The sequence below is a fragment of the Cynara cardunculus genome (assembly GCF_001531365.2).
Source record: "Cynara cardunculus var. scolymus isolate 2C chromosome LG 16, CcrdV1, whole genome shotgun sequence".
In the NCBI taxonomy this organism is placed as follows: domain Eukaryota; kingdom Viridiplantae; phylum Streptophyta; class Magnoliopsida; order Asterales; family Asteraceae; genus Cynara; species Cynara cardunculus.
Window position 1 is genome coordinate 21,860,980 of NC_037543.1, and position 26,622 is coordinate 21,887,601.

At 37.4% G+C, this 26,622-nt stretch overlaps 5 protein-coding genes across 5 annotated transcripts; 4 read left to right on the top strand and 1 right to left on the bottom strand.

Annotated features, from left to right (window-relative positions):
• Positions 1-356: 356 nt before the first annotated feature.
• Positions 357-1,901, top strand: LOC112529450 (aspartyl protease family protein 2-like). The gene has a single exon (XM_025140739.1). It carries the CDS (start codon positions 384-386, stop codon positions 1,818-1,820), a length of 1,437 nt encoding a protein of 478 aa, XP_024996507.1. The 5' UTR covers positions 357-383; the 3' UTR covers positions 1,821-1,901.
• Positions 1,902-5,068: 3,167 nt separating this feature from the next.
• Positions 5,069-5,572, top strand: LOC112529127. Its single transcript, XM_025140199.1, has one exon. The coding sequence runs from the start codon at positions 5,069-5,071 to the stop codon at positions 5,570-5,572; it is 504 nt and encodes a 167-aa protein (XP_024995967.1).
• Positions 5,573-10,549: 4,977 nt separating this feature from the next.
• On the top strand, positions 10,550-15,401 carry LOC112529135 (E3 ubiquitin-protein ligase SINAT3-like). The gene is made up of 3 exons (XM_025140215.1): positions 10,550-10,875; positions 13,698-14,084; positions 14,832-15,401. The coding sequence occupies exons 1-3, from the start codon at positions 10,684-10,686 to the stop codon at positions 15,198-15,200; spliced, it is 948 nt and encodes a 315-aa protein (XP_024995983.1). The 5' UTR covers positions 10,550-10,683; the 3' UTR covers positions 15,201-15,401.
• A 345-nt stretch (positions 15,402-15,746) lies between these two features.
• Positions 15,747-21,454, top strand: LOC112529136. The gene is made up of 5 exons (XM_025140216.1): positions 15,747-18,223; positions 18,847-19,445; positions 19,956-20,165; positions 20,701-20,915; positions 21,094-21,454. Exons 1-5 carry the CDS (start codon positions 16,078-16,080, stop codon positions 21,131-21,133), a joined length of 3,210 nt encoding a protein of 1,069 aa, XP_024995984.1. The 5' UTR covers positions 15,747-16,077; the 3' UTR covers positions 21,134-21,454.
• A 783-nt stretch (positions 21,455-22,237) lies between these two features.
• Positions 22,238-25,891, bottom strand: LOC112529239 (phosphatidylinositol 4-kinase gamma 4-like). Its single transcript, XM_025140416.1, has 2 exons — positions 24,080-25,891; positions 22,238-22,911 (listed from the first exon to the last, which is right to left on the bottom strand). The coding sequence occupies exons 1-2, from the start codon at positions 25,436-25,438 to the stop codon at positions 22,531-22,533; spliced, it is 1,740 nt and encodes a 579-aa protein (XP_024996184.1). The 5' UTR covers positions 25,439-25,891; the 3' UTR covers positions 22,238-22,530.
• Between the last annotated feature and the right edge of the window lie 731 nt (positions 25,892-26,622).

The following is a 26,622-nucleotide window of genomic DNA, read 5'->3' on the forward strand; positions in this document are numbered from 1 at the left end:
CCCACTTGTCCTTTAATTAATTAAATATCACTATTTGTTTGACTTTTATCCAACACCAAAGATATGTGTGAGAAATCCATTATTTTGTAGATATTACTATGCCCCTTTATGGAAAAAGGAAAAGGAAAAGGAAAAAAAAAAAAGGAAATGGTATTATTGTAACACATGAATTAGCTTAATGAAAACTATGGGTTTTATTTCAATTTAGAATTCAAGACGTTGCATTATTATACTTCAAACTTTTATCATCTGCATTATTTTTCTTCTGTGTGTGGTGACAAAACAATAACGCCGGAAAAAGCCCACGTTCACATACTGACACACCGCACTCCTCCATTATTTATACTCCCAACACCTTTCTCTCCCACCTCTCATTTCCAACAATGGTCGCCCCACCCTCCTCCTCCTCCTCCTCCTCCTCCTTCTTCTTCCTCCTCCTCCTCCTCCTCCTCCTCTCCTCCGCCACCTCTCTCCAATTCCAAACCCTCATCCCTCACTCTCTCCCAAATCCCACCAGATTTTCACCCGATTCTCAGACCCTAACCTCTTCAACTTTCCAAGATCAAGATCAAAATGAAAATGCCATCTCTTTAGATTTGCACCATCTAGACACCCTCTCCCTCTCTTTCAATGCCACCCCGGAGACCCTCTTCCACCACCGTCTCCGCCGTGACTCCATCCGAGTCAAAACTCTCACTTCCCTTGCCAACTCCACCGCAACAGGCCGGAGGACCAAGGCGGATTTCAGCAGTTCTGTCATCTCCGGCCTTGCACAGGGTTCCGGTGAGTACTTCACCCGCATCGGTATAGGAACTCCTCCCAGATATGCCTACATGGTGCTCGATACGGGAAGCGACGTCGTTTGGATCCAGTGCTCTCCCTGCCGGAGATGTTACACACAATCCGATCCCATTTTTGACCCCACCAAATCAAAAACCTTCGGTGGAGTCGCCTGTGGAACCCCTCTCTGTAATCGTCTCGATTCCCCAGGATGCAACAAGCGCAAGAAATGTATGTACCAGGTCTCCTACGGCGACGGTTCTTTCACCGTCGGCGAGTTCTCCACCGAAACGCTTACGTTTCGGAAGACGAAAGTGAATAACGTAGCTTTTGGGTGCGGCCATGACAACGAAGGCTTATTCGTTGGAGCAGCCGGGTTATTGGGTCTGGGTCGGGGCAAGTTATCTTTCCCTAACCAAGCGGGTCGTCAGTTCGGGTCCAAGTTCTCTTATTGTCTGGTGGATCGTTCCATGTCGGCTAAACCATCGTCTTTAGTGTTCGGCAACGCCGCCGTGTCACGGGTGGCCCGTTTTACTCCTTTACTCAGTAACCCGAAACTGGATACGTTTTACTACGTGGGACTGATGGGAGTCTCGGTGGGAGGCGTTCGAGTCCCTGGAATATCGAGCTCCCTGTTTGAGCTGGACAACGCGGGCAACGGGGGTGTGATCATCGACTCAGGGACGTCGGTGACCCGGTTGACCCAACCGGCGTATGTAGCGCTCCGAAACGCGTTCTTGTCGGGAGCATCTCACTTGAAGAGAGGACCGAATTTTTCGCTTTTCGATGCGTGTTTTGATCTGTCGGGGAAGACGGAGGTGAAGGTACCGACGGTGGTGATGCATTTCAGAGGTGCGGATGTATCTTTGCCGGCGTCGAATTACCTAATTCCGGTGGACAGCGGGGGGAGCTTTTGCTTTGCGTTTGCGGGAACGGCGAGTGGGCTGTCAATCATCGGGAACATCCAGCAACAAGGATTTCGGGTGGTGTACGATTTAGCGGGTTCTCGGGTGGGTTTTGCGGCCCGGGGGTGTGCTTAATTAGTATGAGCAGGAATTAGTGTAGTTGTTATTGGTTTTTAATGAAAAGAAAAAGGAAGACGCATTTGGTTGCGTTGTATGTTATATGTTATGTTTTATTGTGTCTTATTATTATTTATGGAGAAAAGAAAGAAAGAGAAATTAAAAGAATTGGTAAGACTGTTTGTTTGTTTGTTTGTTTGTTTGTATAAAGAATAGAATGATAATATGATATGTGATATGGGGATGGGGGGGTAATTTGGATGCAAATAAAGATTAGAAATTGATTGAAGAGAAAAAGTGAAAAGGAAAAGGAAAAGGCGCAACAGGCGGAGATCCCATTCCATCCCATGTGATGTGAATAAACGACCAAAGTTCCATGTGATGACAGACACAATTATTATTATTCTCCACCTTATTTATTTAATTCCTAACTCTCTTTTTTATTTTTGTTCTAAGATTAATTAATTAAAATGGCATATGATATATATATTATGATTATAATCTAAATCCCTTGATCATTTGGAGTTGAAAATGTAGGTTAATTAGTTTGTGTTCAAATAATAAATGGTGATTGGTGTGGGCTTGGGCTTGGGCCTTTGATGGATAATGCAACCCAATTACATACTTGAAATTAAACACATTCCACCGGATGGACAGTGATGTATGTATGGACATTGATGCTGTTTGTACAAAAGAATGTAACATGCTCTTGAGTCATGCATTTTTGTTTTAAAATAGAGGTGGATATCAACATTGCACATTCTCAATTACTAATTTCAGTAAAAAAGTGACTATGAATCACATATTCTTCAAAGTCTAAATAATGTTCATTTCACACATTGTAATTGTATGGGAGATATGTTGGATTTACAACAAGACAAACAAAGGCTTCATAGTTAAGCTATAATACAAGCATCAATCAACTACACTTGTATAAGCTATATATATACCTTTTCTTTAAGCTTTCAAGCCCTCTTTTCTACAATATATAAACCTTCAATTCATCCAACTTGTTAAATTAATGTCATGATGACCATAAATGTGGTAAGCTGCCTATAGTTTACTTTACAGGCTCTAACTATTTATATATCTATACAAACTCCATGGAATTTAATTAATTACAAGCTATGAATATACATAATTGTAGTTAACCAAGTAGGGCAAACTAATATAATTACTAGCATAGATATCAATCGTATAACGATGAATATATACGATGCATGGTTACATAATTAGATCACACACACACACACACACACATATATATATATATATATATGATATTTATGGAAATGGTAAAAGTTCATTTATTATGATCAACGTTTTATATTAGGAAAAATCGAAATATTCATAAAAACATATATTCATTACACTAGATGAACAGTTGAAGTTCTTTTGTATTTAAAAATATCTCTCTCTAAGCATAATTAGTTTCATAGATAGATTATTAGAACTAATATGTGTGTCTTGATTTCTCGATGTTGATTCCAGTTGCATCTAATGAAAAAAGCAAATAAAAAATAAAAATTGATGATTGATGCTTAGTTCTAAAACACACCACATATAAAATAATTTTGAATTAAACACATCAAAAATAATATTTGGAAATTTCATATCAAAAAGTTCTGAATATGGAAACAATTTTCGAATTGTTAGATTAATTTGATTAAGATACTAATGTGATTGCTAGATCTTTTGTTGTTCTTGTATTTACTATAAATATTACTTCAAATATTCTAAAACATACATCGTACTTTTGGATTGCTTATTAATAATTGGTAAATTTAATTTTTGTTGTAGGATAAGTAAGTTATTATCTAAATGATATGACGATAAAGATAAAGATAAACATATTAGAGATAAATTAGAACAGATATATATGATACATAAAAAAGAAGAGAAGAGTAAGACATAACCATTTATCATCAATACATAGACATCTCATGAGGTTGTCTTTGAGCATAATTATGTCTATGAATCACTACTGGAGGACACTCCGAAGTTAACATTGATTTCAGAAATCAAAGAAATATCAAAAAATTATTGTGGAAAAAAATTATCCTTTCTATATAACTGCTCAAAAATTACACATAGCTAGCTTGACGGAACACAATGAATTACGATAGTGCATAAGAGTTGATGGACTGATCATACATACTCATTGATGATATATTCACATATAATGTTGCTCATGAGATGATCGAGCACGATGACATCGAACCATGCTCAGTTGGAGAATGTCAACAAAGAGCAAAATAGCATAAATGAAAAGAAGCAATCAGGGAGAATTATATTATTTGACAAATGAACCGGTATTTGGTCAGGTAATGCTAACCTACCAATTGTATAGCCTATATGACATAGATATATCATTTGTCAAAAAGCGTAATGAGAATAATTAAGTCATATTGTATAAGGCCCCCCTTTGGCGCAATGTTTCTCACAACGCTCTGGATTGACCACAAGAAGACTTGCTCTCCCGCGATGAACGTTACAACGTTATGTTAATTAATTAGCCTTATAGTTTTTCAATGACTGGAAATGCAGCTAATGGATGTGGTTACGACATATCTCTACAGGGATCAAGATTAAGAGACATATAAAAGCGTTTGATGGCATTACACTACCCAAATCAAGTAACTCTAAACCAAAAAGTACGTTTGAAATAAAATTAAAATGCTCGCTTTATAGATTAAATAAATCTAGGCGGATATGGTACACCCGCCTAAGTGAATATTTGACTGGGAAGGGATATAAGAAAGTAAAAATGTGCCCATGTGTAATTATTAAAAGAGTTCAAGATTTTCAATTGTAGTTCTATATGTCGATGTTATGAACATAATCCGCACTCTTGAAGAAAATAAGAGAAACCATAATCTACTTGAAATCTGAATTTGAGATGAAAAATCTTGGGAAAACTTGGTTTTGCCTAGCTATTGGAGCTCGAACACTAAGTTCGTGTAATGTTAATCCACCCATCCGTATACGTCCAAAAAATGATCAGACGATTGAATATGGACAAAGTGCATCTGGCTAGCACTCATATGATTGGTCAAAATGTTGGATATGAGTACAATAGGCGCATTATTGTACTTTTTGTTAGTATATTGTATTTATTTAGGTTTATTTAGCTCACTTTCTTATACGGCCCAAAGGCCTATCTTGTATTGTATATATTTTTGTATTTACTTAAGAAAGACTCCACCGCACTTCAAGTGTGGAACAACCTCGAAACTCTTTTTCATGACAACAAGGACGCGAAGAGCATGCAGATCGATAACGAGCTCCGGAACATCGTCATGGGAGACCTCATCGTCACCGCATATTGCACCAAAATCAAAGCCTTAGCAGACCTTCTTGCCAACCTTGATCCAGATTCCGCAATTCCCGACAAGCATTTGGTTATCTACACAATCAACGGCTTGTCGTCTAAATTCGATTCCGTCGCTAACATCATACGGTACCGTTCTCCGCTTCCGACCTTCATTGAAACCCGGTCGATGTTACTCATGGAAGAACAACGTATGTCAAGTCCTCGACTGGTGTACACCAAAAATTCTACCAACTCCTCATTGCCGACTATTTTGCACACGAGACACGGCTCGTCAAACCGGCCTAACAACCGCCGTCCAGATCGCCGCCAACAGCACCAACGCCGCCGCCAACAGCCTCCGACGATCGTCCCAAACCAGCCTTACGGCTGGGTCTTTATTCCGCCACCGGAGTTGCAACAACAGCATCGCACCCCCTCATCGCCGTCATGGCAGTAACAAACAAGCGGACTGTTGGGCCCTCTTCCTCGACAAAATCATCATGGTGTTTCCCATCTTCAGCAGCCAAGATACACGGCTCAACAGCATGGCATCCGGCCACAAGCCCATTTCGCAAGTTCAGACTCTTCTGGCCTAAATTCTGCCAGTGACCCATCTGTCTCTTGGACTTGGACGAGACCAAGTCAACCCACCAGCCTACCGGCACTTTTTAACACCATGACCTTAAATGATCCGGGTGCAAACGGCTGGTTCATGGACACCGGGGCGACAGACCACGTGCACGCAAATGCAGGTATACTAAACATTGACCTTCAAACTTGTAATTATCATTCGGTTCTAGTCGGTGATGGATCTTGCATAYCTGTAATTACKACCGGACACACCTCCTTTCCACTTAAAAATCCCTATYGTCCATTACATCTTAATMATGTCCTTATCACCCCTAATATTATCAAAAACTTGATTTTTGTCCGTCAATTCACTAAACAAAATAAATGTTCTATTGAATTTGATGAGTTTGGGTTTACTGTTCATGATTTCAGAACACGGCGCCCCCTAATCCGATGTGATAGTGACGGTCCTCTTTATCCGGTCATTCCTTCCACTTCGCAAGTGCACGTTTCCTTGAATCCATCCACATGGCACCAACGCTTAGGACATCCCGGCGACCAAGTGTTGAAGTCATTAGCATCAAATAAATTTATTTCTTGTAATAGTAATAAATTTCACAAACTTTGTTCATCATGTCAACTTGGCAAACATACAAAGCTTCCATTTGTTCTTTCTGATTCTACTGTTTCTCATGCATTTGAAATAATTCATTCTGATATATGGACTTCTCCGGTTATTAGTGTTAGTGGATTTCGATATTATGTAATATTTTTAGACCACTACACTCACTATCTTTGGGTTTTTCCTTTAAAACAAAAATATGATGTGTTTATCAAATTTCTTGAATTATTCCAATTCATCAAAACTCAATTCCACACCACCATCAAATCGCTTCAATGTGACAATGGGGGTGAATATAATAATAACCAATTCCATAATTTTTTCACTACCAATGGAATTCAATTCCGCTTCTCATTCCCCCACACTTCCCAACAAAACGGGAAATCCGAACGCATGCTTCGCACCATTAATAATATTGTGCGCACGCTTCTCTTTCACTCGCATATTCCACCAACGTATTGGGTTGAAGCACTCAATATGGCCACTCATCTACTTAACATCTTACCCTCTACCTCCATTCAAAATGAAACTCCTCACTTTCGCCTCTTCCAAAAACATCCAACTTACGGTCATCTCCGCATATTTGGATGTCTCTGCTTTCCCCACATAACTACATCTCACAAACTGGAACCACGCACCATCCCCTGCGTATTTTTAGGATACCCTTCTCATCATCGGGGATACCGCTGCCTAGACTTATCCTCTCGTCGCATAATCATATCTCGACACGTTGTCTTTGATGAGTCGATTTTCCCTTTCGGCTCAGTCACACCGATTTACCCTCCCTCGTACTCCTTCCTTGACAACCACTCCGAACCATCTCCCATGTTCCGGACTATCCTTGAGTCACCCTCCACTCCGCCTGTGGCTCCCACCCACACCGATCCCCCAYCCTCGGTCACCTCTACAACTTCCCACCCTACACACCCCATGACCACCCGTGCTCGCAGCGGGATTGTCAAACCTATTGACCGTCTAAATCTTCATACCTCCTCCATTTCTCCTGTCCCACGGTCCCACTTACAGGCTATGCAGGACCCACACTGGTGAAAAGCCATGAATGAGAAATATCAAGCTCTTATGTCCAACGGAACATGGATTCTTGTTCCGAGACCTCCGGGGGTCAACGTGGTTCGATCTATGTGGCTTTTTCGCCACAAACATCATGCAGATGGTTCTCTTGCTCGCTATAAGGCCCGTCTTGTGACCAATGGTCGCAGTCAGCAGCAGGGTATCGATTGTGATGAGACATTTAGCCCGGTTGTTAAATCGGCTACTATACGCACTGTTCTCAGTTTATCAGTATCCCGAAATTGGCTCATTCATCAGCTAGATGTGAAAAATGCCTTTCTTCATGKGCATCTTCAGGAGACTGTGTATATGCATCAGCCGCCGGGGTTTCGAGATTCATGGTATCCCGATCACGTATGTCACCTGCAATGATCATTATACGGACTTAAGCAGGCCCCTCGGGCCTGGTATCACAGATTCGCCAAATATGCTCTTCAGATTGGATTTCAGAACAGTCGCTCCGACTCCCCACTGTTCATATACCATTTACAACATGCCACCGCGTATCTTCTTCTGTATGTCGACGACATCATCCTCACGGCTTCCTCCTCTGAGTTCCTTCGGCAGATCATTTCTCARCTTAGCCAGGAGTTTGCCATGACGGATCTAGGTGCTCTGAACTACTTTCTCGGCATTTCTGTTGTTCGCTCTTCCWCCKRTTTATTTCTCTCACAGCARAAATATGCACTTGAGATACTTGAGCGGGCAAAAATGCTCAACTGTAATCCCTCTCGGGCTCCAGCTGAACCGATACAGAAGTTAGACGCCACCGGTCCACCCGTAGCCGACCCTTCCTTATACCGCAGTCTAGCCGGAGCACTCCAATACCTGCCATTCACTAGGCCAGACATTGCTTTTGCCGTCCAGCAACTATGTCTGTACATGCACGACCCTAGAGATCCACACCTCCAGGCCCTCAAACGAGTTCTCCGATACATTCGAGGTACTATCAGCCATGGTCTTCAACTTCATGTATCTCCCTCGTCTGACCTTATTGCTTACTCAGACGCCGACTGGGGGGGATGCCCAGCTACCCGAAGATTCACCTCCGGCTATTGTGTATTTATGGGGGACAATCTTGTTTCATGGTCCTCCAAACGTCAGGGTGTTATATCGCGTTCTAGCGCAGAAGCTGAGTATCGTGGAGTCGCGAATGTTGTTGCAGAAACAAGTTGGCTTCGAAACCTCCTTCGAGAACTTCAGTGTCCCAAAACCAAGGCCACTATCGTATATTGTGACAATATCAGTGCAATTTATACGTCTACCAATCCGGTACAACACCAATGTACCAAACACATAGATATTGATATTCACTTTGTCCGGGACAAAGTTGCTATGGGTCTTGTTCGAGTTCTCCATGTCCCTTCCAGTTCTCAGTATGTTGATATATTTACGAAGGGTCTCCCGACATCACTATTCCACGACTTCAGAGACAGTTTGCATGTTCAAAAACCTCTCGTTCAAACTGCGGGGGGATGTTAGTATATTGTATTTATTTAGGTTTATTTAGCCCACTTTCTTATACGGCCCAAAGGCCTATCTTGTATTGTATATATTTTTGTATACCTTTGTGAATGGCAAAGGGGGAAAACATTTTTCCTAAATTACACTTTTCACAATACACTTGACCATATATTGTAACTCTCAGTGAACTTATTAGCTAGATTTAGCTCAACGTCAACGCAATGTCATTGAGATGATATCAAATTGATCTTTTGGAACCATTGACGTGAGCTTATACTTTCCATACAGAGAGAAAAATGAGATTAATAATGGAATAATACATACTTAGATAGTAAATGGCAAAAGTACTAGCCTTCATAGAATAATACCAAACAATGTCTTGGTATCTATTTGCTGATATTAAGTATCTATCTTACTCATACAACGGTTGTTCCCAAACTGGATAAGGAATTACCATAGGGAACGCGTTGATTGCTTGTAAGTAAACTAAGCAAATCCTTGTAGCTACTTTCTCAAACTATTCCAAGAATATTACTATACATGAGACTGTTGAAGAGTGTATATGGTTAAAGACTACGGTTACACATATTAGACGAGCTGGTGTTTCGAGTTCAACCACTATCCTACATGCATATATGGAAATAATGCATCAAGTATCGAAGAAATGAAATAAGATACATCAAGTGTGATAACAAAAAGCATATTTTGTGTACGTTTTAAACAATCAACAATAACAAACTCTTCTCAATATTTAAGTGAATATAATAACATATTTATTTACCAAATCATTACGTAAAACCACATTTGTGAAACATTTAGAAAGTATCGGAATACAAAGATTTTCCAAGCTCCCTTGATTAATGCACGAATCAGTGGGAGTAGTAGACAAAATGGGAGTCTACTGTATATGTAATATTTGGTATGATATCTCTTTCCTTCACCCAAGGTTTTATTTTTCCCATTGGGTTTGGTTCGTTGGCATAAGGTTTTAGTGAGGCAATAGTTTTATATATCATCATGATTTCCTAACTCTCATGATTAATGTTCGGAGTAAAGAGAACATTAGACCAAAGGAAAAGTCTATGTATTGCAAAGAAGCTGGTGTATTGTACTATAGACATCGTCGTATTTTTATTTTTTCCATTGGGTTTTTGTTTTGACGTAAGGTTGTAACGAGACAACAATTATGCACTACCACTCCTTTAACTGTGCACAAGGGGCAATGTTGTAGGATAAGTGTACCATCGTCTAAAGGATAAAATTAAATATATTAGAGATAAATTAAAAAAAATTGAAATTTTGATTTTTATATAGTAGTTTTGTTTCTATTTTTTATAAGATGAAATTAAAGTTTTAGGTGTTTAATCAAATGGTACTTTTAACATATCTAATTCCTTATCAAGATATACATTCCTATTCCTATTCCTAGTGTTAAAAAAATAAAATAAAATAAAATAAAGATGGTCATGTTTACAAAACAATTTGGTTAATATGGTCGCATTGCTTGGCTTTGTCAAAGTGGAAGATTAATTACTATTACTACTACTAGTGAAGGATACTCAAACCAAATCCATTTAATAATCCTAACCCTAATCCCTAATCCCCATTTCATAATTCAAGATTTCACAAAATAAGGAAAAACCAGAAAACGAAAGACAGACCTAAGAAGAAAAGCAAGCACCTCCTTCTTTCTCTTCTCATTCCCCTCTTCATCTTTAACCCAAAACATAGATAAAGCAACTCTCTTTCTTTTTTTAAACACCCCACCCCAACCCAAAACCCTTGATGAAATTTTGATCCTTTTCTTTCTGGGTATTTTTCCTTTTTCTTGTGTTCCAACCATGGAATATGATAGCATTCAATGCATTTCAACCTCCGATGGATTGGCCGAAGAAGAGATCCAACATCATCATCATCAATTTTCTTCATCAAAAATTCATAATGTCAATGTCGTTCCTTCAACCACCACCAGTGTTCATGACCTTCTTGAATGCCCTGTCTGTACAAACTCAATGTACCCTCCCATTCATCAGGTTCTCTTTTCTTTTTCGATTCTATTTCCTTCTTCATATTTATGATTCGCCTTCGGATTTGGGGTTAAACCTATTTTGACTCAATTTTATATGTGGAAACTGAAATTATTGATTTGGGTTATGATTTCATCCTGCTGATTCAAGGTTTGTGTGATTTGAGGGTTTTAGGACATTTTGACTTTTTAATCAATCACACTACTCTTTTCAGGATTGATGATCTATTAAATGCAAAGAAAAGGATTTGGTACTGTCTATAAAGTCAAACTCATTGAGTTTTGAGTTAAAATGGATAGTTGTGGCTCAAGACAATCTGTTGGTGAAAGGTTAATGAAATTTGAAATATAATGAAACCAATGACTATACTTTTTTTTTATTTTGAAAGGGAAACCAATGACTATACTTATTCATCTCATTATGTATCATTCTTCTTAAATTTAGTTTCCAAACAGCAGGAAATATATATGATAAGAGTCTTTACATACATAATTGATATAATGTCCAAAAGATGTGTATGTTTTTTCCTCTCTTTATATATGCATTAATTCATGCATAATATTTTTTACACATATATGCACTCACTATTGTATATAGATATGGGTTGTACTATAATCTTTAAACATGCTCCTAATGGATAACAATTAAGTTCTTAGGTAACAAGATTACTGATGAAGTTGCACTGTTAGATCAGATGATGTGAAGATCCTAGGAGAGTGCATCTTTCAACATCTGAATATGTTGGAGAAACAAATCAATTAGTTAGCTTGACTTGTGCCATTGAAAGCCTAAAATGGACAATTTTCTTTCTTAGGAACACATACAAGATTTGTCACCACAAAAAGGATGATGGTAACCCCTCCATTAGCTATTTCATTCATAGCAAGGGTAGCGGATTTTAGGTAGAGCCGGTTAATAGGGTAGCCCAAAGCCTCTTTGACCTATAAATAGGAGTGCCCCTTTGTATGTGTGTTTCTTGTGCATTGTACCCTCTATATGCACAATTATATCTGCTCTACACTCTAGTTCCCGTCTTGCCGTGGCCTTCTATTCTCTAGCCTTTCTCCCTAAGTGTATGGTCTACGTACATCATGCCCTCCCCAGGGCCCAGACCCTATCTCCTTGTGGATATATTGGGTACATTTTGGTTTGGTTTATAGTAATATAGATACATTTCCTCCCAAGCCAGAATTTATAACTTGCTATCACAAAATGAACTCCTGCTTCAATCATCTTTTCTAAATTATCGTTCTATTGTCTTCTTGTATGTATCTATGTATGTGTACATTAAATGATTTTGAATTGATAAACCATCATGTAACTCTTTTTGAAAACAAAAGAAACTTCTAAATTTATATTTGGGAATTCCTGAGAATTGTCATTCATTTTCAGGAGTTTAAATATGTTTGTATAACAAATTTCACACACACACACACACACATATAGAAAGAGAGATCTGTAGATAGATAATCTTTGCATAGCTTTTCTCTACTCTATTACATATATAAAACTTTTATCATTAAACTGTTTGGTCATTTTTGTTGAGTTATTGATGCTATTTTTAATGAATGGACTCACTAAAAAATATACTTTGTGTAAGATGATGCAAAAAAACTTACTCGAACACTTAAAACAAAGATGCATGTCTTATCGAAATAGTTGACAATCTATACAAACAGTATTTGAGTATTTCATGGCGTTTTGACTGTTGAAGAATATTCGTTTTTTACAAACAAATTGATACCAATTCTTACAGTTATACAATAAGCAAAAATCTATGACCTTTACTTGCTTGGAAGTTAGGTTTTATCAGCAACTATTACAAAAAATCCATATACATGCCAACTAGTAAACATGCTAGTTTTTGTACTTGGCACATGTGAGCAAGGATTTGTAATCTCTCTTTTGTATATTAGAAAACGCTAGATCGTATATTAGGATGCTTGCTCGTAGTATGTAAGTGGTTCATATATATATATATATATATATATATACACACACACACAAAAAAAAACTTGACGAATGTAAAGAATTTAGAAAAAGCATAATTGTCTTCTATACTTTGCTCAAGAGTAAAGCAACACTGGAGGACTTTCCTTCAATGTACTTAGAAGTTAGAAAGAATGGAGATAATTTGACTACAAAATGGAGATAATTTACTGATCACATCTTTTATGGAATTGATCCCATTTTGACCGAACAACAATATGTGGAGCTCAGCTTGTTCGCAAGCACAGGTTGGTGTTTGTTGAGATGTTTTGGATCCTATCTCAAATGAGAAGTCCGTATTCATTTATGGAGTTGAATCAGTCCGGAAGTGAAGCTTTTGTCAGCGTCCTAGTAGGATTAGACTTGTACTCGGGTCCATAAATGCTCTCAACCTGCTTTACAGTTAGAGACATCGGTTTTCTTTCATTATTTCTATATTGCATCACTTTCTCCAATAGTGAACACCCAATTGCTGCTGCTAGGTGTTCTTTACTAGATTTCCAAAAAAAATGCATTTTTTGGGGAACCCAGCACAAAGAAGAGTAGTATACTTGATCTTAGGGAGATACCCACGTATGCTATACCAGAAACCTAAGCAATACCCCTTCAAGAAGTCCCAATGAACAAAAGAAGGTTGTATCAACTATCAACAAGATGCATATATCCATATATGCATTCTACGTTCCCAATAAACATTCTATGTTCGAAGTATGAAATCAAAAGTTGACTTTGGGGGAAGAAGGAAGTTCATTTTTTTGATAGTTTAATTTAGAAAATGGCTTGTATTCTCTCTTTTATATAATCTAGTTGAGAGGTTTATAAGTTTGTGATCTCTACAGTGTCACAATGGCCACACGCTTTGTTCAACCTGTAAAACACGGGTGCACAACAGGTGCCCAACTTGTAGACAGGAGCTTGGTGATATAAGGTGTCTTGCATTGGAAAAAGTGGCTGAATCGCTCGAATTTCCTTGCAAATACTGCCCCCTTGGGTGCCCTGAGATCTTCCCATACTACAGTAAGCTGAAACATGAGCTCATCTGCAATTTCAGGCCATACAGCTGTCCATATGCTGGATCGGAGTGCTCGGTGGTTGGGGATATCCCATATTTAGTTACTCATTTGAGGGATGATCACAAAGTTGATATGCACTCCGGATGCACTTTCAACCATCGTTATGTCAAGTCCAATCCACGCGAAGTTGAAAATGCCACATGGATGCTAACGGTTAGTATAGGACCATCATGTCAATATAATATAAAGTGATCCATTTTTTGAACCTTCACCACTTAACTTCTATTACAAACTAATCATCGTTCTTGAGTACATGCCAATGAGCAAGTAGAATTTCTTTTGGAAGTATAAATGCAAAAGTATCCATACTTTCCCAAAATTTGCACATTTTTGCAAAATGTAGCGTTCTTTTTTGCATTTTTGCAAGGACGGTGGTTTGCTTGCAATAAACAATGAACTCTGATGGTTCAAAAAGTCACTTAACTTATATATTTACTTTCTTTTTCTCTCTTTTATGTTGGTGTGCTTTCTGTAAACCCTATAACCCATAAAAGGTGTGGGTACCATTCACCCTTTTGTTATGAGAAAAGAGTTGAGATGTGACTTATGAAGGCAGACTTGTTATGTTTAAAATTAAGAAGTATGAATTTTGTTAGAAAGTTTTCTATATTAAAGCTAAACACTGTTTTCAGTTTCGTCATCCTTCAATTTGAATGTCAAACTTAAGAAATTGTTTGTTCCTTTCTGTATCTTTTGATATAAATATCTGTTTTCCCTCAAAAGATTAAACATTTCATATCAAATCTTAAAATCTAAAGTGGTTTGTTTGACATTCAAATTTAAAGTAGAACAGCTAATTAATACAAGATCGAGGAAGCAGCTGTATCGTTACAAATTTAGAACAATTTTGTTTGTGGTATAATTGAATGTAGTTATCGGTTAATAGAAGAGTTGATGCAGGTTTTCAATTGTTTCGGGCAGTATTTTTGCCTGCACTTTGAAGCATTCCAGCTGAGCATGGCTCCGGTTTACATGGCATTTGTGCGGTTCATGGGGGATGAAGAAGATGCCCGGAATTACAGTTACAGCTTGGAGGTGGGGGGAAATGGCAGAAAGCTGATATGGGAGGGCACCCCTCGCAGCATCAGAGATGGCCATCGAAAGGTGCGGGACAGCCACGATGGCTTAATTATACAGCGAAACATGGCCCTTTTCTTCTCTGGTGGAGAAAGGAAAGAACTAAAGTTGAGAGTTACTGGTAGAATATGGAAAGAACCTCCGAACCCTGATGCTGCGGTCGGCCCTTGTATTCCCAATCTCTCTCTGTAGTTAGTTAAAAGAAAAAAGCTTTGATTTTTTTTTTCATTACTCTTAATCTTTATGGAGTGGATGATGATTTTGGGGTAATAATTTTTGATTTGTTTGTTTTGTTTGTGGAATGGAGTGTAATGGGTGATTATATTCTTTGTTTGTATTGTGTGAAAAACGCAATGAATACCAGAAGAAGAAAGGAAAGTGTAGGTTTTGAAATCTTTAATTCTTCTCTTTTGTCTGTGGTTGCTTATATGATATGGGTTTCAAGGCATATATATATATATATATATATATATATATATATCTTTTGGTACATTTATACAAGAAGTTAATGGCAATCAGTAATTTCTTTAAATTATTATCCAAGTTTTGGTCTTGTATTCATTCCTCCAAAGCTTGTAACCCTACCGTAAAAACACTATTTTATCTCTTTGGAAGCATCAACAAAAACAATGACAAAATGGTAGAGATTGGAAAAAGAAAACAGAATATATGTACTTCCAGACAATGTTCAGAATTCTTTTCTTACTTTCTGAATCCTTCACAGGTTGAGGTATGCCTACTTGCAAAACCAATGACTTTTTAAAATCTTTGCTATTTTGGTGTTAAAAACCCATCAATTTGATTTTCTTTTACCGTTGTCAGGGTACTCACACCGAACCCGAGTCAATCCTGTAGAACTCGGCCACTCAGTCCGGTTCATATTCCTTGTCCTCGAATTCTAAAGAGGCAAGGGTTCATCTGAGGTTTTAGTCTCCTTCTCTCACCTGAATTCACTATCTTGGAGATTGTTATTGTTATCCATCACATCTTGTCTAGCTAGCTCGTCTTTTTCACTCCATGTTTTAGTTTTCATCTCTCTTATTATATGTGAATTCAGTCCTTTTTGTTTATGGAGATTCTAAAGCCAGTATCCACCCGAAACCCTCAAACCTTACTTCACTCTATCACCAATTCCATCACAATTTATAGAACCAAAAACCCACTCAATTTCAGAACACCATTCTTCAAGTTCTTTCTTAAACCCTCTCCAATTTTATCGAATTTCCGACTTCACAGCTCCAGAAACTTGATAGTTTCAGCTCATTTCGACAGACCAACCAAGCGCAGGAAAAACCATCTAAGGAGAAAGCTCATTGAACAACAGGTGCGTCAGAATCGTACAATTAATCATGATTTAGCTTCTATTCCTGAAAACCCACTTCCTAAAATTGATGATATCGATAATTCCCTGTCAAATTTGCGGATTCTTAATGATGATATTGATTATTCCGAGTCAACTCTTGATTATGGTAAAGTATCTGACGGTATAGATGCTTCAAAATCAAAGAATGTTTTGTGGAATCAATTGGAGAGTTGGGCTGATCAGTACAAGGCTGACACACAGTTTTGGGGTATCGGGTCTAATCCTATATTTACTGTTTTTCAAGATTCAAATGGTAAAGTAGAGAAGGTGGATGTTAATGAAGATGAAATCTTGAGAAGAATCCAAATCAATCCATCAATGTATAACCTGAAAGAGGTAGATCATGTAAAACAAGTGCAAGACAAAATTTCTCATGCCAAATTTTTAGCCAAAGAAATGGAGATTGGAAAAAATGTGCTTCCACCAAATAGTTCAGTGGCAAAATTTGTAAATTCTTTTGGGAAATCGGGTTTTCGTGATACTATTCGAAGTTTTACTGGTAAACCTGGTATTCTTCCCAAACTTTCTAAAGTTGGGATATCAGTTTTTTGTGGTTTTCTTGTATTTTTGGCCTTGAAGAACTTTTTTAGAAAAGAAAAGGGAGATAAGGAAGAGTATTCTAGTTTGGAGAAGGAGATGTTGAGACGAAAGATTAAAGCTAGGATGGCCAAAGAAAAATCAACAAAGGGTAGTGTGGAAGTTATTCAAGATTCTAAGGAGCCAGGAATGGTGTTTACAGAAAGGCCCCAACTAGATAAGGAAGAGCTTATGGACAGCATTGTGAAGGTAAAGGCATTGAACAATAATTCTATAGATTTTGATGGTAAAATCCAAGAAATTAGAGCAATGGCGAGGCGTGCACGAGAAATTGAGAAAACAGATGGTAAAAGAATTAATGGGGAAGGTTATGAAAGTAAGAAGGATGAACCAAATAAAAAGGAAGTGAACAGTGTTGAACCCACATATTTTGACGTCCCACAAGGTGATTTCAGTAGAATTGTAAGTGCATCAAGTAGTGTAGAGAAGGGCCATAAAGAAAATTCTGATGTTTCAAAATTGGAAGTTCCAAATAATGATGAAGGTGTTGCACAAGGTCTGGAAGACAAACGGTCGAAGTTATTAGATACAGAAAAACTACTTGAGAAGAAATCAGTTGGAGCAAAATCAAGGATTATTAGTTCTGTCAAGGAAGCAAGAGAATATCTTCATAAGAAAAAAATTGACAAGAAAGAGAAAAACCAAGAAGCCGAAGTTTCAGACTTTCTTGAAGTTCCTATGGTTCCAAAGATGGCTACTAATGGTGAAAAGTTCGACTTTTCTGGTAGTAGGGAACCAAGTCGAAGCAAGTCTTCAGAAGATACCAACTTGGGAGAGAAAGGAAATGCATTCACCAAGAATGCTGATTCGAAGGATGAGAAAGAAGAATGTGTTACAGGTAGTGATGCAAAGGCAGGGGAATTAGGAAGAGCAAATCGTGAGAAGTGGATGGAGGATAATTTTCAAGAATTTGAGCCAATAGTTGAGAAGATTAGAGGTGGATTTAGAAAAAATTACATGGTAGCTAGAGAGAAAGTGAAAGAAGATATAAATATAGTCTCAGAGCTGAAAATGCTTGAACTTGATGAAAATGAAAGTGAATTTGAATGGATGAAAGATGAGAAGCTTAGAGAAATTGTGTTCCAGGTACGAGAAAATGAGCTGATGGGCCGAGATCCTTTTCATCTTATGGATGCTGAAGATAAGGCCTTGTTTTTTAAAGGTCTTAAGGAGAAGGTTGAGAAAGAAAATGAGAAACTACACGCTCTTCATGAATACCTTCATTCCAATATTGAAAACCTTGATTACGGAGCAGGTAATGAATTTTATGCTCTAACAGAGACCCTTTATATTACGTACACTTTTTTTGAAGGGTGTCCCCGGCAAATTGTGACTATTAAAAATCAGCCCTGATAAACTCAGTAGCCACAATTATTGTGTACGCCTAGAATCGAACCCTGGGTTGATGGGATATTCCACCACATCCCCCAGCACCTCAACCACTATGCCACAACCCTTGTGGTTTATTACGTACACTTTGGTGCATCACATGTAAGCCTGGTATAATTATGATTCATTTTGTAACACTACTAACAAAGACCTCTTTCTAATTTCAGTCTTAATTATATCGTCTTAGGTTCGACTCTTAAGGTCAAATAGACTGGTTTTCAGCCTCAATTGTATTAGGATCCTTATAGGGAGGAACAAAATTTTGATGGTTGCATAAAAATATATTAGAGAAACTACAACAGAATGGTATGTGTAAAATTTGTAACAATGTTTATTTCAAGTTTAGATTTTTTTTAGAACTTGATTCTCGAAGGTTCATTTCTCTTTTGTATCACATCTCTTTCTTCTTTAATATGTAAAAGAGAAAACAAATTTCTTTTTTTAATTAAAAAGCTATTATCCTAAACATAATTATGGCACTTTCTTTAGATGGGATTAGCTTGTATGATCCTCCAGAGAAGATCATACCCCGATGGAAGGGCCCCACACCAGCTACAACAATGAGCCAAGAGTTTCTTGATGACTATTTAGATCAAAGGAAAGCACTTTTTGCTGAAACCTTGGGGAATTCGAATCTTATAAAGACGGATCCACAAAAGTTGCCTCAAGAAACCGATGAAAAAGTTGAAAGTGGGAATTTGAAAAGTTCAAGGACCGTGATAGAAGGGAGTGATGGCTCTACTAAACCTGGCAAGAAATCGGGGAAAGAATTTTGGCAGCATACGAAGAAATGGTCTCGTGGATTTATAGAATCATATAATGCTGAGAATGATCCAGAAACCAAAGCTGTTATGAAGGATATTGGGAAGGACTTGGACAGATGGATCACTGAAAAGGAAATACAAGAAGCTGCCAATATAATGGATAAGGTTCCTGATAAAGGAAAAATATTCATTGCTGAGAAAATCAATAAGCTCAAAAGGGAAATGGAGTTGTTTGGACCACAAGCTGTTGTGAGCAAGTATAGCGAGTATGGAGATGAGGAGGAAATAGACTATTATTGGTGGCTTGATCTCCCATTTCTACTGGTAAATTTGCTTCTTGATCCCTTCATTCATGCCAAAGAGAAAGAAAGATCAATAATACTCCTTCCATTTGAGCAAAAGAAGTGATACACTTTTACAATGAGTAGTTGACTTTTCAAACAGTAATACTTGGCTTTTTGTTACAAACAAATTATCTTTCTTGCAAAAATTCAAAAAGAACCACACTATGCTATGCAACAATGAGTGATTTTGGACACAGCGTTTCAATGTCAATGACTTCTTTAATTTGCATTTGCATAATTATGTGCAAAACCATTGTTTCTTGCAAACGATAATGATTGCTTTTACAATTTACTGTTGTGGCTTCTTTGATGTGATGCAACCACCAAGTTCTGCTTGAGACGTCAAAGAATTCTTGTCAATATTGAGTTGCAAATTAGTGTGTTCGACCTCAAACGTCAAATTGCACCTCTCTTTTGCATGGGAGGGAGCAAAACATATTGGTATATGCGGTTGTGTTATAAGATTCATATGTTTTGAAAAAAATTGCAGTGTATTGAATTATATATCGATGGAGATGGAGATCAGAGAATAGGATTCTATTCATTGGAGATGGCATCGGATCTTGAACTAGATCCAAAACCACATCATATTATTGCTTTTGAGGATGCTGGTGACTGCAAGAATCTTTGCTATATTATACAGGCTCATTTGGAAATGCTTGGAAATGGCACTGCTTTTGTTGTGCCACAATCACCAAAGGTTAGTAGTCAAACTAGCCGTCTATATATATATATATATATATATATCATTTTATGATACACACATATACATAGCGCAAGAGAGCATTTCAGGGGAAACCCCCAAAGAAATGAAAAACTGAGGAACATCCAAATAACCCTTCATCTGTATGTATGCACATGTGCATACAAGTAATTAAAGATGAATGGTTATTAGGGTGTTCCCAAGTTTTTTTATTTTTTTGCAGTTTTCCCCATAATCTGACTCTCTCTCTCTCTCTCTCTCTCTATATATATATATATATATAGCTATATATATAGCTATTTATTTGCTTTGTGCGAGGGTTGCAATATGGGCATTCTTTCAATGGGAAGAGCTGAAGAGGACCAAATATCTGAATAACAATCTTTACTAGGCATGAAAATGTTTAAATTTTAACAATATACCTAAAATGGGAAGGTTGCAATTTTCATGTGACAGAGTAGGCATTTTTTATTCTATTGGTTTTATGTTTATACGATGAATTAGAAGAAAGCCATGTGTTTATTTTTTGCAGGATACCTACCAGGAAGCAAGGGCAAATGGTTTTAATGTTACAGTTATAAGAAAAGGAGAGGTAAAACTGGATGTGGATCAAACACTAGAAGAGGTGGAGGAAAAAATTGTTGAGATGGGGAGCAAGATGTACCATGATAAAATCATGAAGGGCCGGAATGTGGATATAGAATCAATTATGAAAGGTGTATTTGGAATGAAGAAACCTAGCAAGAGGTAATTTTACATCTTGAAGCATTGTGGTCTTTACCTCATTTATTTTACTTGAAGATTGTCTTTCTTTCTATTTATATCCCAAAAATTATGTTAGATTATATTAGTTCACCATTTGAAAGACAAAATTGTATCTTTTTCCATTACAACTATGCATATCTTTGTTGTCGATATTTTGCAGAAGAAGATCAAGGAAGAAATTGAAGAAGCCAAGCAAATGATGCACGATATAAATGTATGATATCCTCCTAGGCTTTTGCATCTTGTTTCTTCTGGCATGCTTGTCATTCTACTCCCTTTTATTTAGAGAACAATGCATGTACCAGATTGGTGTTGTCATTATGTTGTAGAACTGAAGTTGTTTTCATTTCAGGAATGGATCTTTGTAACCATGGTTTTGGTGTAAGCAGAGCAGAAATAGATGCCAAGTTTTCTTGCTTGCATCATGGGGGATGTGTTTGTAACTTGCCCTTTTTAAAAGGAAAAGTGGAAATGAACATATTTGCATTTACCATAACTATTTATGGGATTTTGTTTTTCCACAATATGGAACTTTGGTCTTGGTAAATGCCTTTTTTTTTTTGAAATATTAATTATTTCCTTTTAATTTAATAATATTATTTTATTCAAAATTAATCTTTTTGTAAATATATTTTGATAAATCTATGTGACTAAATATACAAGAATTTTACTTCAAAAAAATCTAAGAATTCAATAATACATTCACATTTATAAAACAAATAATATCGTTTAGTACAATATGGCGACCAAGGAAATTGAAGTCATGGCAAGCCATCAAAATCTCAATTTTTGGTCTTTTCAAGTTTATCAAACATTTGATCTTTGTACTCCTCTTTTGCATCAAATATAGATATCACTATCTCTACTTTCTATCTAGTAGTAGAACCACGATAAGGAGAAATCGTTATTGCTTTAACGTTGAAAACACTTGATTTGAATCTGCATTGTTGTTTGAATATTGAGTTCTAAGGTTATATGATTCAATTAGTTTTATAAAGTATTTAGTGATTTGTAGAATCATTCCAATACAAGTGAAGTTACATAACATTCCTTGATTTAAAACATTCTGCTCCCATAACAACTTAGAAGAAATACGCCATTTAAATAACTTATTCCAACCATCAGCCCATAAATGGTATGGGGTCTGGAGACCCGAATTACCTACACCGGGACCGGATTGGGATTTGCTGATTGGGCCAACTTCCAACTAGTTAGCATCAGGCCCTTGGCCTTCAAATGCCCACAATCAACTCAATAACCAAAACATAAACACAAAGAATAATAACCAAAATTTATATTCATTTGTTGCTGATGGATTGAATCTGTTTTGCATTCATTGTATTTCAGATATATAGCTTGGAGCAATTGAGATCTGGCATCACCACCTACATTCAAATCTTCATTTATCTTATAACATACAAACGAAACCCATAAAATGAAAATATTAGTCGTAAAACAGAGAGAATTTTACTTAAAACAGCTTATTCCTGGGAACACATCCATTCACCCTCATACATGCATATGTACCATACCACATGCATGAGTAGTACGTAAAAACACATAATTGTATATACTGGTGTTATGATCTACAGACCTGTTAGAGTTCGGCTATTGAATCTAGACGCCGATCCATGATCTCAGAAACGGTCTCCATGAATGCAGCTTCACTCGAACCAGGAAGAACACAATCATCTGCTTCTTCAACAATCTCCTCAATCACAGACTGCTTATTCAGGTTTTCCCTACACATGATGCTTCCAATTGCAAAAGGGCTGAGTCCTTTCTCAACACCTTTCTTCAGAAGCATGGTGGATATCCGAAGAGTACGGGCACATTCCAGAGGTAAATTCCAGCCATAAAAATTAAGCAGAGCAATGTCTTCTTCAGCATCTAAAGAGTTTATGTAGTCAACAGTTTCAGGACTGAACCTTTGACGAGCTTGAGGCCAGTAGAGCCAATCGAAAGTGCAATCTTCAAACTGTGGCAACACAGGAAATAATGGGTGCTTGCTTAATTAGAAAAACAATGGATGTACAACGACTGATGTTTAAAAATTTAGATGATCATACTTCAGGCTCTAAATGGCATTTAAGATGGTAACTTTCCTGTCAAATCAAATTCCTTTTCTGTCTGGTTCACTTTATATAAATGGAACCAGTCTTTCTATGATGCAGAGGTACCACTGAAAATGCCATATATATATATATATATATATATATATGTGTGCGTGTGTGTGTGTGTGTGTGGAACCAGTCTTTTCTTGAACATTTAACTCAAAAGGGGAAGCCTCTATCAAGGGGTTTGCAATATTTCCTGTAGATAGATATTTGAAAGATCCTTATCAGTCTATAATTGAGTTTCATCTATGTGAGTCAAGATCCTAATAGGATTACATCTTGTATTAGAACCCATAAATACTCCATATATCTGCTTCAAGGGTTGCGTACATCCAGGGACACTCTTTTTTTAAGATGGCAAGGGGAAGGGTGAATTGAACACATCTTAGAAATTGGGCCAAATACCACCATGTTAAATGCTTCATAACATCAACTTTTTCTATATTATGATATCATCTACTCCTTCAATCCAAAAAAAAAGCAATTTTTTACTTGACACATAGTTTGAAAAAAAATGTTTGAATACCAATCAAATGTCAAACAAAATATAAGATAACTTGTGAACTAGAATCAGAATTAATAATTTCAAGTAATGACTAGTAGTGGGCAAAAAAGTAAATTCAGACTTAAAAGTTAAAACATATGAAAATATGAAGCACTGCGCATTTTTTTAACAACTTAAAATGAAAATTGTTACTTTTTTCTGGAAAGAGGAAATATCATGTTGCTTTAACAAAGAGCCCTTTTGTCACTGCTAGTGAACCACCCTGTTGGGTGAACCAAGTAAATCTCTATATTCTATGTGTGTGTGTGATTTTGGTGGTTTTTTGAGTATCCACAACAACACTGAACCACATACTGTGGATCTTCAGATCATCTGCTTCATGGACCTCAATAACAACCTAATTAACAATCTAAACTAAATAAACAAGCCAAACATAGTACAAGAAACGCAACAAAACAGTTACACTTACAATCTTATCTAAGAATGTAATGATCAAGATTAAAGCAACTAGGAGAAAAACTTACACTGTGAGGCAGGCAGTAACCATGATCAATAGGAATCAGCACAAACCGGCCATCTTCTCCTTTGCTCACCAGTATATTCCCAGCATGCCTATCAGCATTTGCCATCCTAATATCCAACACAGAAATCTTGTGCACCTCATCTACTGGAAAAGCACTAGGACCCATATCCTCGCAACTTCCAGAGTTCTCCATGAACATCTGCAGTGACCCAATCTTCTCCTTTAGACTCTCTGGATGATTAAACCCTTTGTGCATGCACGTTGCTAATATTGTAGGTGGGACACCGGCAAATCCCTTGTATTCACCAGAGAAAGATCGACGTCCACTTTTTGGGTGGTCCAGAAGATAGGCAGCAACTTCCCTCAATGCCCCCTCGCCAACTGTAGTACCTTTCTTTAACCCTTCACCATTAAGTGACAAGGGTAATCCTCTGGGGTTATTTACAGCCATAGGCTCCTCATCAATTGGCTTGAAAACAGATACATACTTGTTCCCCAACGCATCCATCATCAAGTAGGCTCCACCGGTACCCTCGGACGACCTTTTTGGGTAATTTCCTTTTCCCAACCCTTGATAGGTAGAGTTAATCAGGTCGAAGAGCACAGAAGGGAGTTCAGCCTTTGGGTTCACAATGATGGGTTCCAACCAAAACTCTCTATTCATAGGATCTCTAGCAACTAAACCACAATACCCTGTACCATCATCTCCCTTGGTGTGATGCCTGTCAGCAGAATCATATTCCCTTGAATCATTCACTTGTGGTGCAACAATGGCCAGTTCAAAATTCTTCTCCATCGGTGTAACTCTAATCTTTGCAGACTTCCTTACAAACAAATGAATGACACCATCGTTGTTATGCTTGCGAATGTCATGTATGAGTGTCTCATCTTCAAGCTCCTCCCCCTCACACAAGATATCTTGCTCATCCGTATCAATCAATCCTTTCTTGCTCTTAGCAAGCTGCTTTTTTACATAACCAACATCACGGTTCCTATCGACATGAAATGTGAACTCTTTCCCAGAAGAAGTTTTGACATTGATCATTTGAAGATCGGAAAGCTTGACAACCAAATGGATGACATTCCCATCTGCAACACCATAGTCCTTGACGGAAGAATCCCTTCTTGCTAACTCTCTTCCTTCACAAACCAACTTCTGATTCTTTACAACAAAGCCTTTATAGCTTTGAATACGAAGTTTGACGGATGCGATTGAATCCGACTCCAACACCCTAATGGGAACCACTGAACCCGACATAGCCAAATGAATGACGATGAAATCTTGGGTATGAACAGGCATCGGCGGCAGAATCATGTTCTCACAAAGTGGGTTAATTGCTAAAACACCAGCTGACGACATGATTGTCACTAACTTTTTACAAACCCTAGAATAAATCTAAAAAATCAAACCCTAAAAACACAAAAAGACCTCAAAACGCCTAAAGGATCACCCAAATTTCATCCATGATGAAATTCAATTAAAAAAAAAAACCTAGAAATGTAGCTGTTGGAGGTGCTCTGAAATCAAATGAAACCTAGGGAGATCGATTTAAAAGAAATCGAAATCCTGGGTTTTATTGAATCAATCGAAAATGGAGATAAAAAAAAAAGCTGGAGATTATTACAGAAATAAGAAAGAACAAGATTAGCAGGTGAATGAATGGAGAAGCGAAAATGAAATGAGGAGAGCGTAGATGGAATTGAAGGAGGAGGAGGAGGAGGAGGAGGGGCGAGCGTCAATGGATGTAATAATTGTAATACGCGGTTTGAAGGTTGAATGAGTGACTTTTTGTCCAAGACAACAAGTTAAGTTAATTGTGAATTGTGATGATGATTAAAAGCTTATTATTAATAGATAGACATGGCAACTGTCATCCACCACGTACCCTCCTTTCATTCTCCTTCTATCGTCCTCCTCATTTTATGCCCATCCCCATAATACCAACTCCTCTAACCACTTCTTTTTTTCAGCAACACCTTAAATTGTAATTGTAATTATATGTTTATTGTTCAGATGATCTACGGTTTGGATCACGTCCTTTAAATAAGATTTTTATGGCTCATTCACCCTTCAACCTTTTGATTTAGAGGCTGTTTACCAACAATAAACGCTGTCTGAAATAAGAGGTCTGATTAGAGTAAGCATCTCTGACTGGAGTAAGTGTTGTTTGTAAAATAAATTCATCTTGTGTTCAAGTGTAAGTTGTATGGTAAAAAGGATGCATCTAAACTTATTCAACTCTCACTTGCCAACTAGATATTACTTTTTCTTTCATACAAACCTTCTATAAAATAAAAGCCCCATTTCAATGCTTTAAATTATCGGTTCACAAAAAAGATTGAACCAATCATAAAGTACGACTCTTGCTCTTGCCACTCCTACTCCTAGACCAACCTTTATTTTTATATATAACCACTTCATCTAAAAGGATTGGACTTCATTATCGCCAGGGGTACGTTACTGCATACACTTTATATAAGAGAAGAGTCTTACAAAGATTGTTACCCCTACCCACATGCTTGTTTATCCGGATTTTGGAAGAG

What these genes read in the sequence shown, in the direction of transcription:
- LOC112529450 (XM_025140739.1), top strand. Translation starts at nt 384, where the DNA reads ATGGTCGCCCCACCCTCCTCCTCCTCCTCCTCCTCCTCCTTCTTCTTC.
- LOC112529127 (XM_025140199.1), top strand. Translation starts at nt 5,069, where the DNA reads ATGCAGATCGATAACGAGCTCCGGAACATCGTCATGGGAGACCTCATC.
- LOC112529135 (XM_025140215.1), top strand. Translation starts at nt 10,684, where the DNA reads ATGGAATATGATAGCATTCAATGCATTTCAACCTCCGATGGATTGGCC. An exon ending in TGTACCCTCCCATTCATCAG is followed by an intron (nt 10,876 to 13,697) that starts GTTCTCTTTTCT and finishes TGATCTCTACAG; the next exon opens with TGTCACAATGGCCACACGCT. An exon ending in ATGCCACATGGATGCTAACG is followed by an intron (nt 14,085 to 14,831) that starts GTTAGTATAGGA and finishes GAGTTGATGCAG; the next exon opens with GTTTTCAATTGTTTCGGGCA.
- LOC112529136 (XM_025140216.1), top strand. Translation starts at nt 16,078, where the DNA reads ATGGAGATTCTAAAGCCAGTATCCACCCGAAACCCTCAAACCTTACTT. An exon ending in TTGATCTCCCATTTCTACTG is followed by an intron (nt 19,446 to 19,955) that starts GTAAATTTGCTT and finishes AAAAAATTGCAG; the next exon opens with TGTATTGAATTATATATCGA. An exon ending in ATGAAGAAACCTAGCAAGAG is followed by an intron (nt 20,916 to 21,093) that starts GTAATTTTACAT and finishes GATATTTTGCAG; the next exon opens with AAGAAGATCAAGGAAGAAAT.
- LOC112529239 (XM_025140416.1), bottom strand. Translation starts at nt 25,438, where the DNA reads ATGTCGTCAGCTGGTGTTTTAGCAATTAACCCACTTTGTGAGAACATG. An exon ending in GTTACTGCCTGCCTCACAGT is followed by an intron (nt 22,912 to 24,079) that starts GTAAGTTTTTCT and finishes GTGTTGCCACAG; the next exon opens with TTTGAAGATTGCACTTTCGA.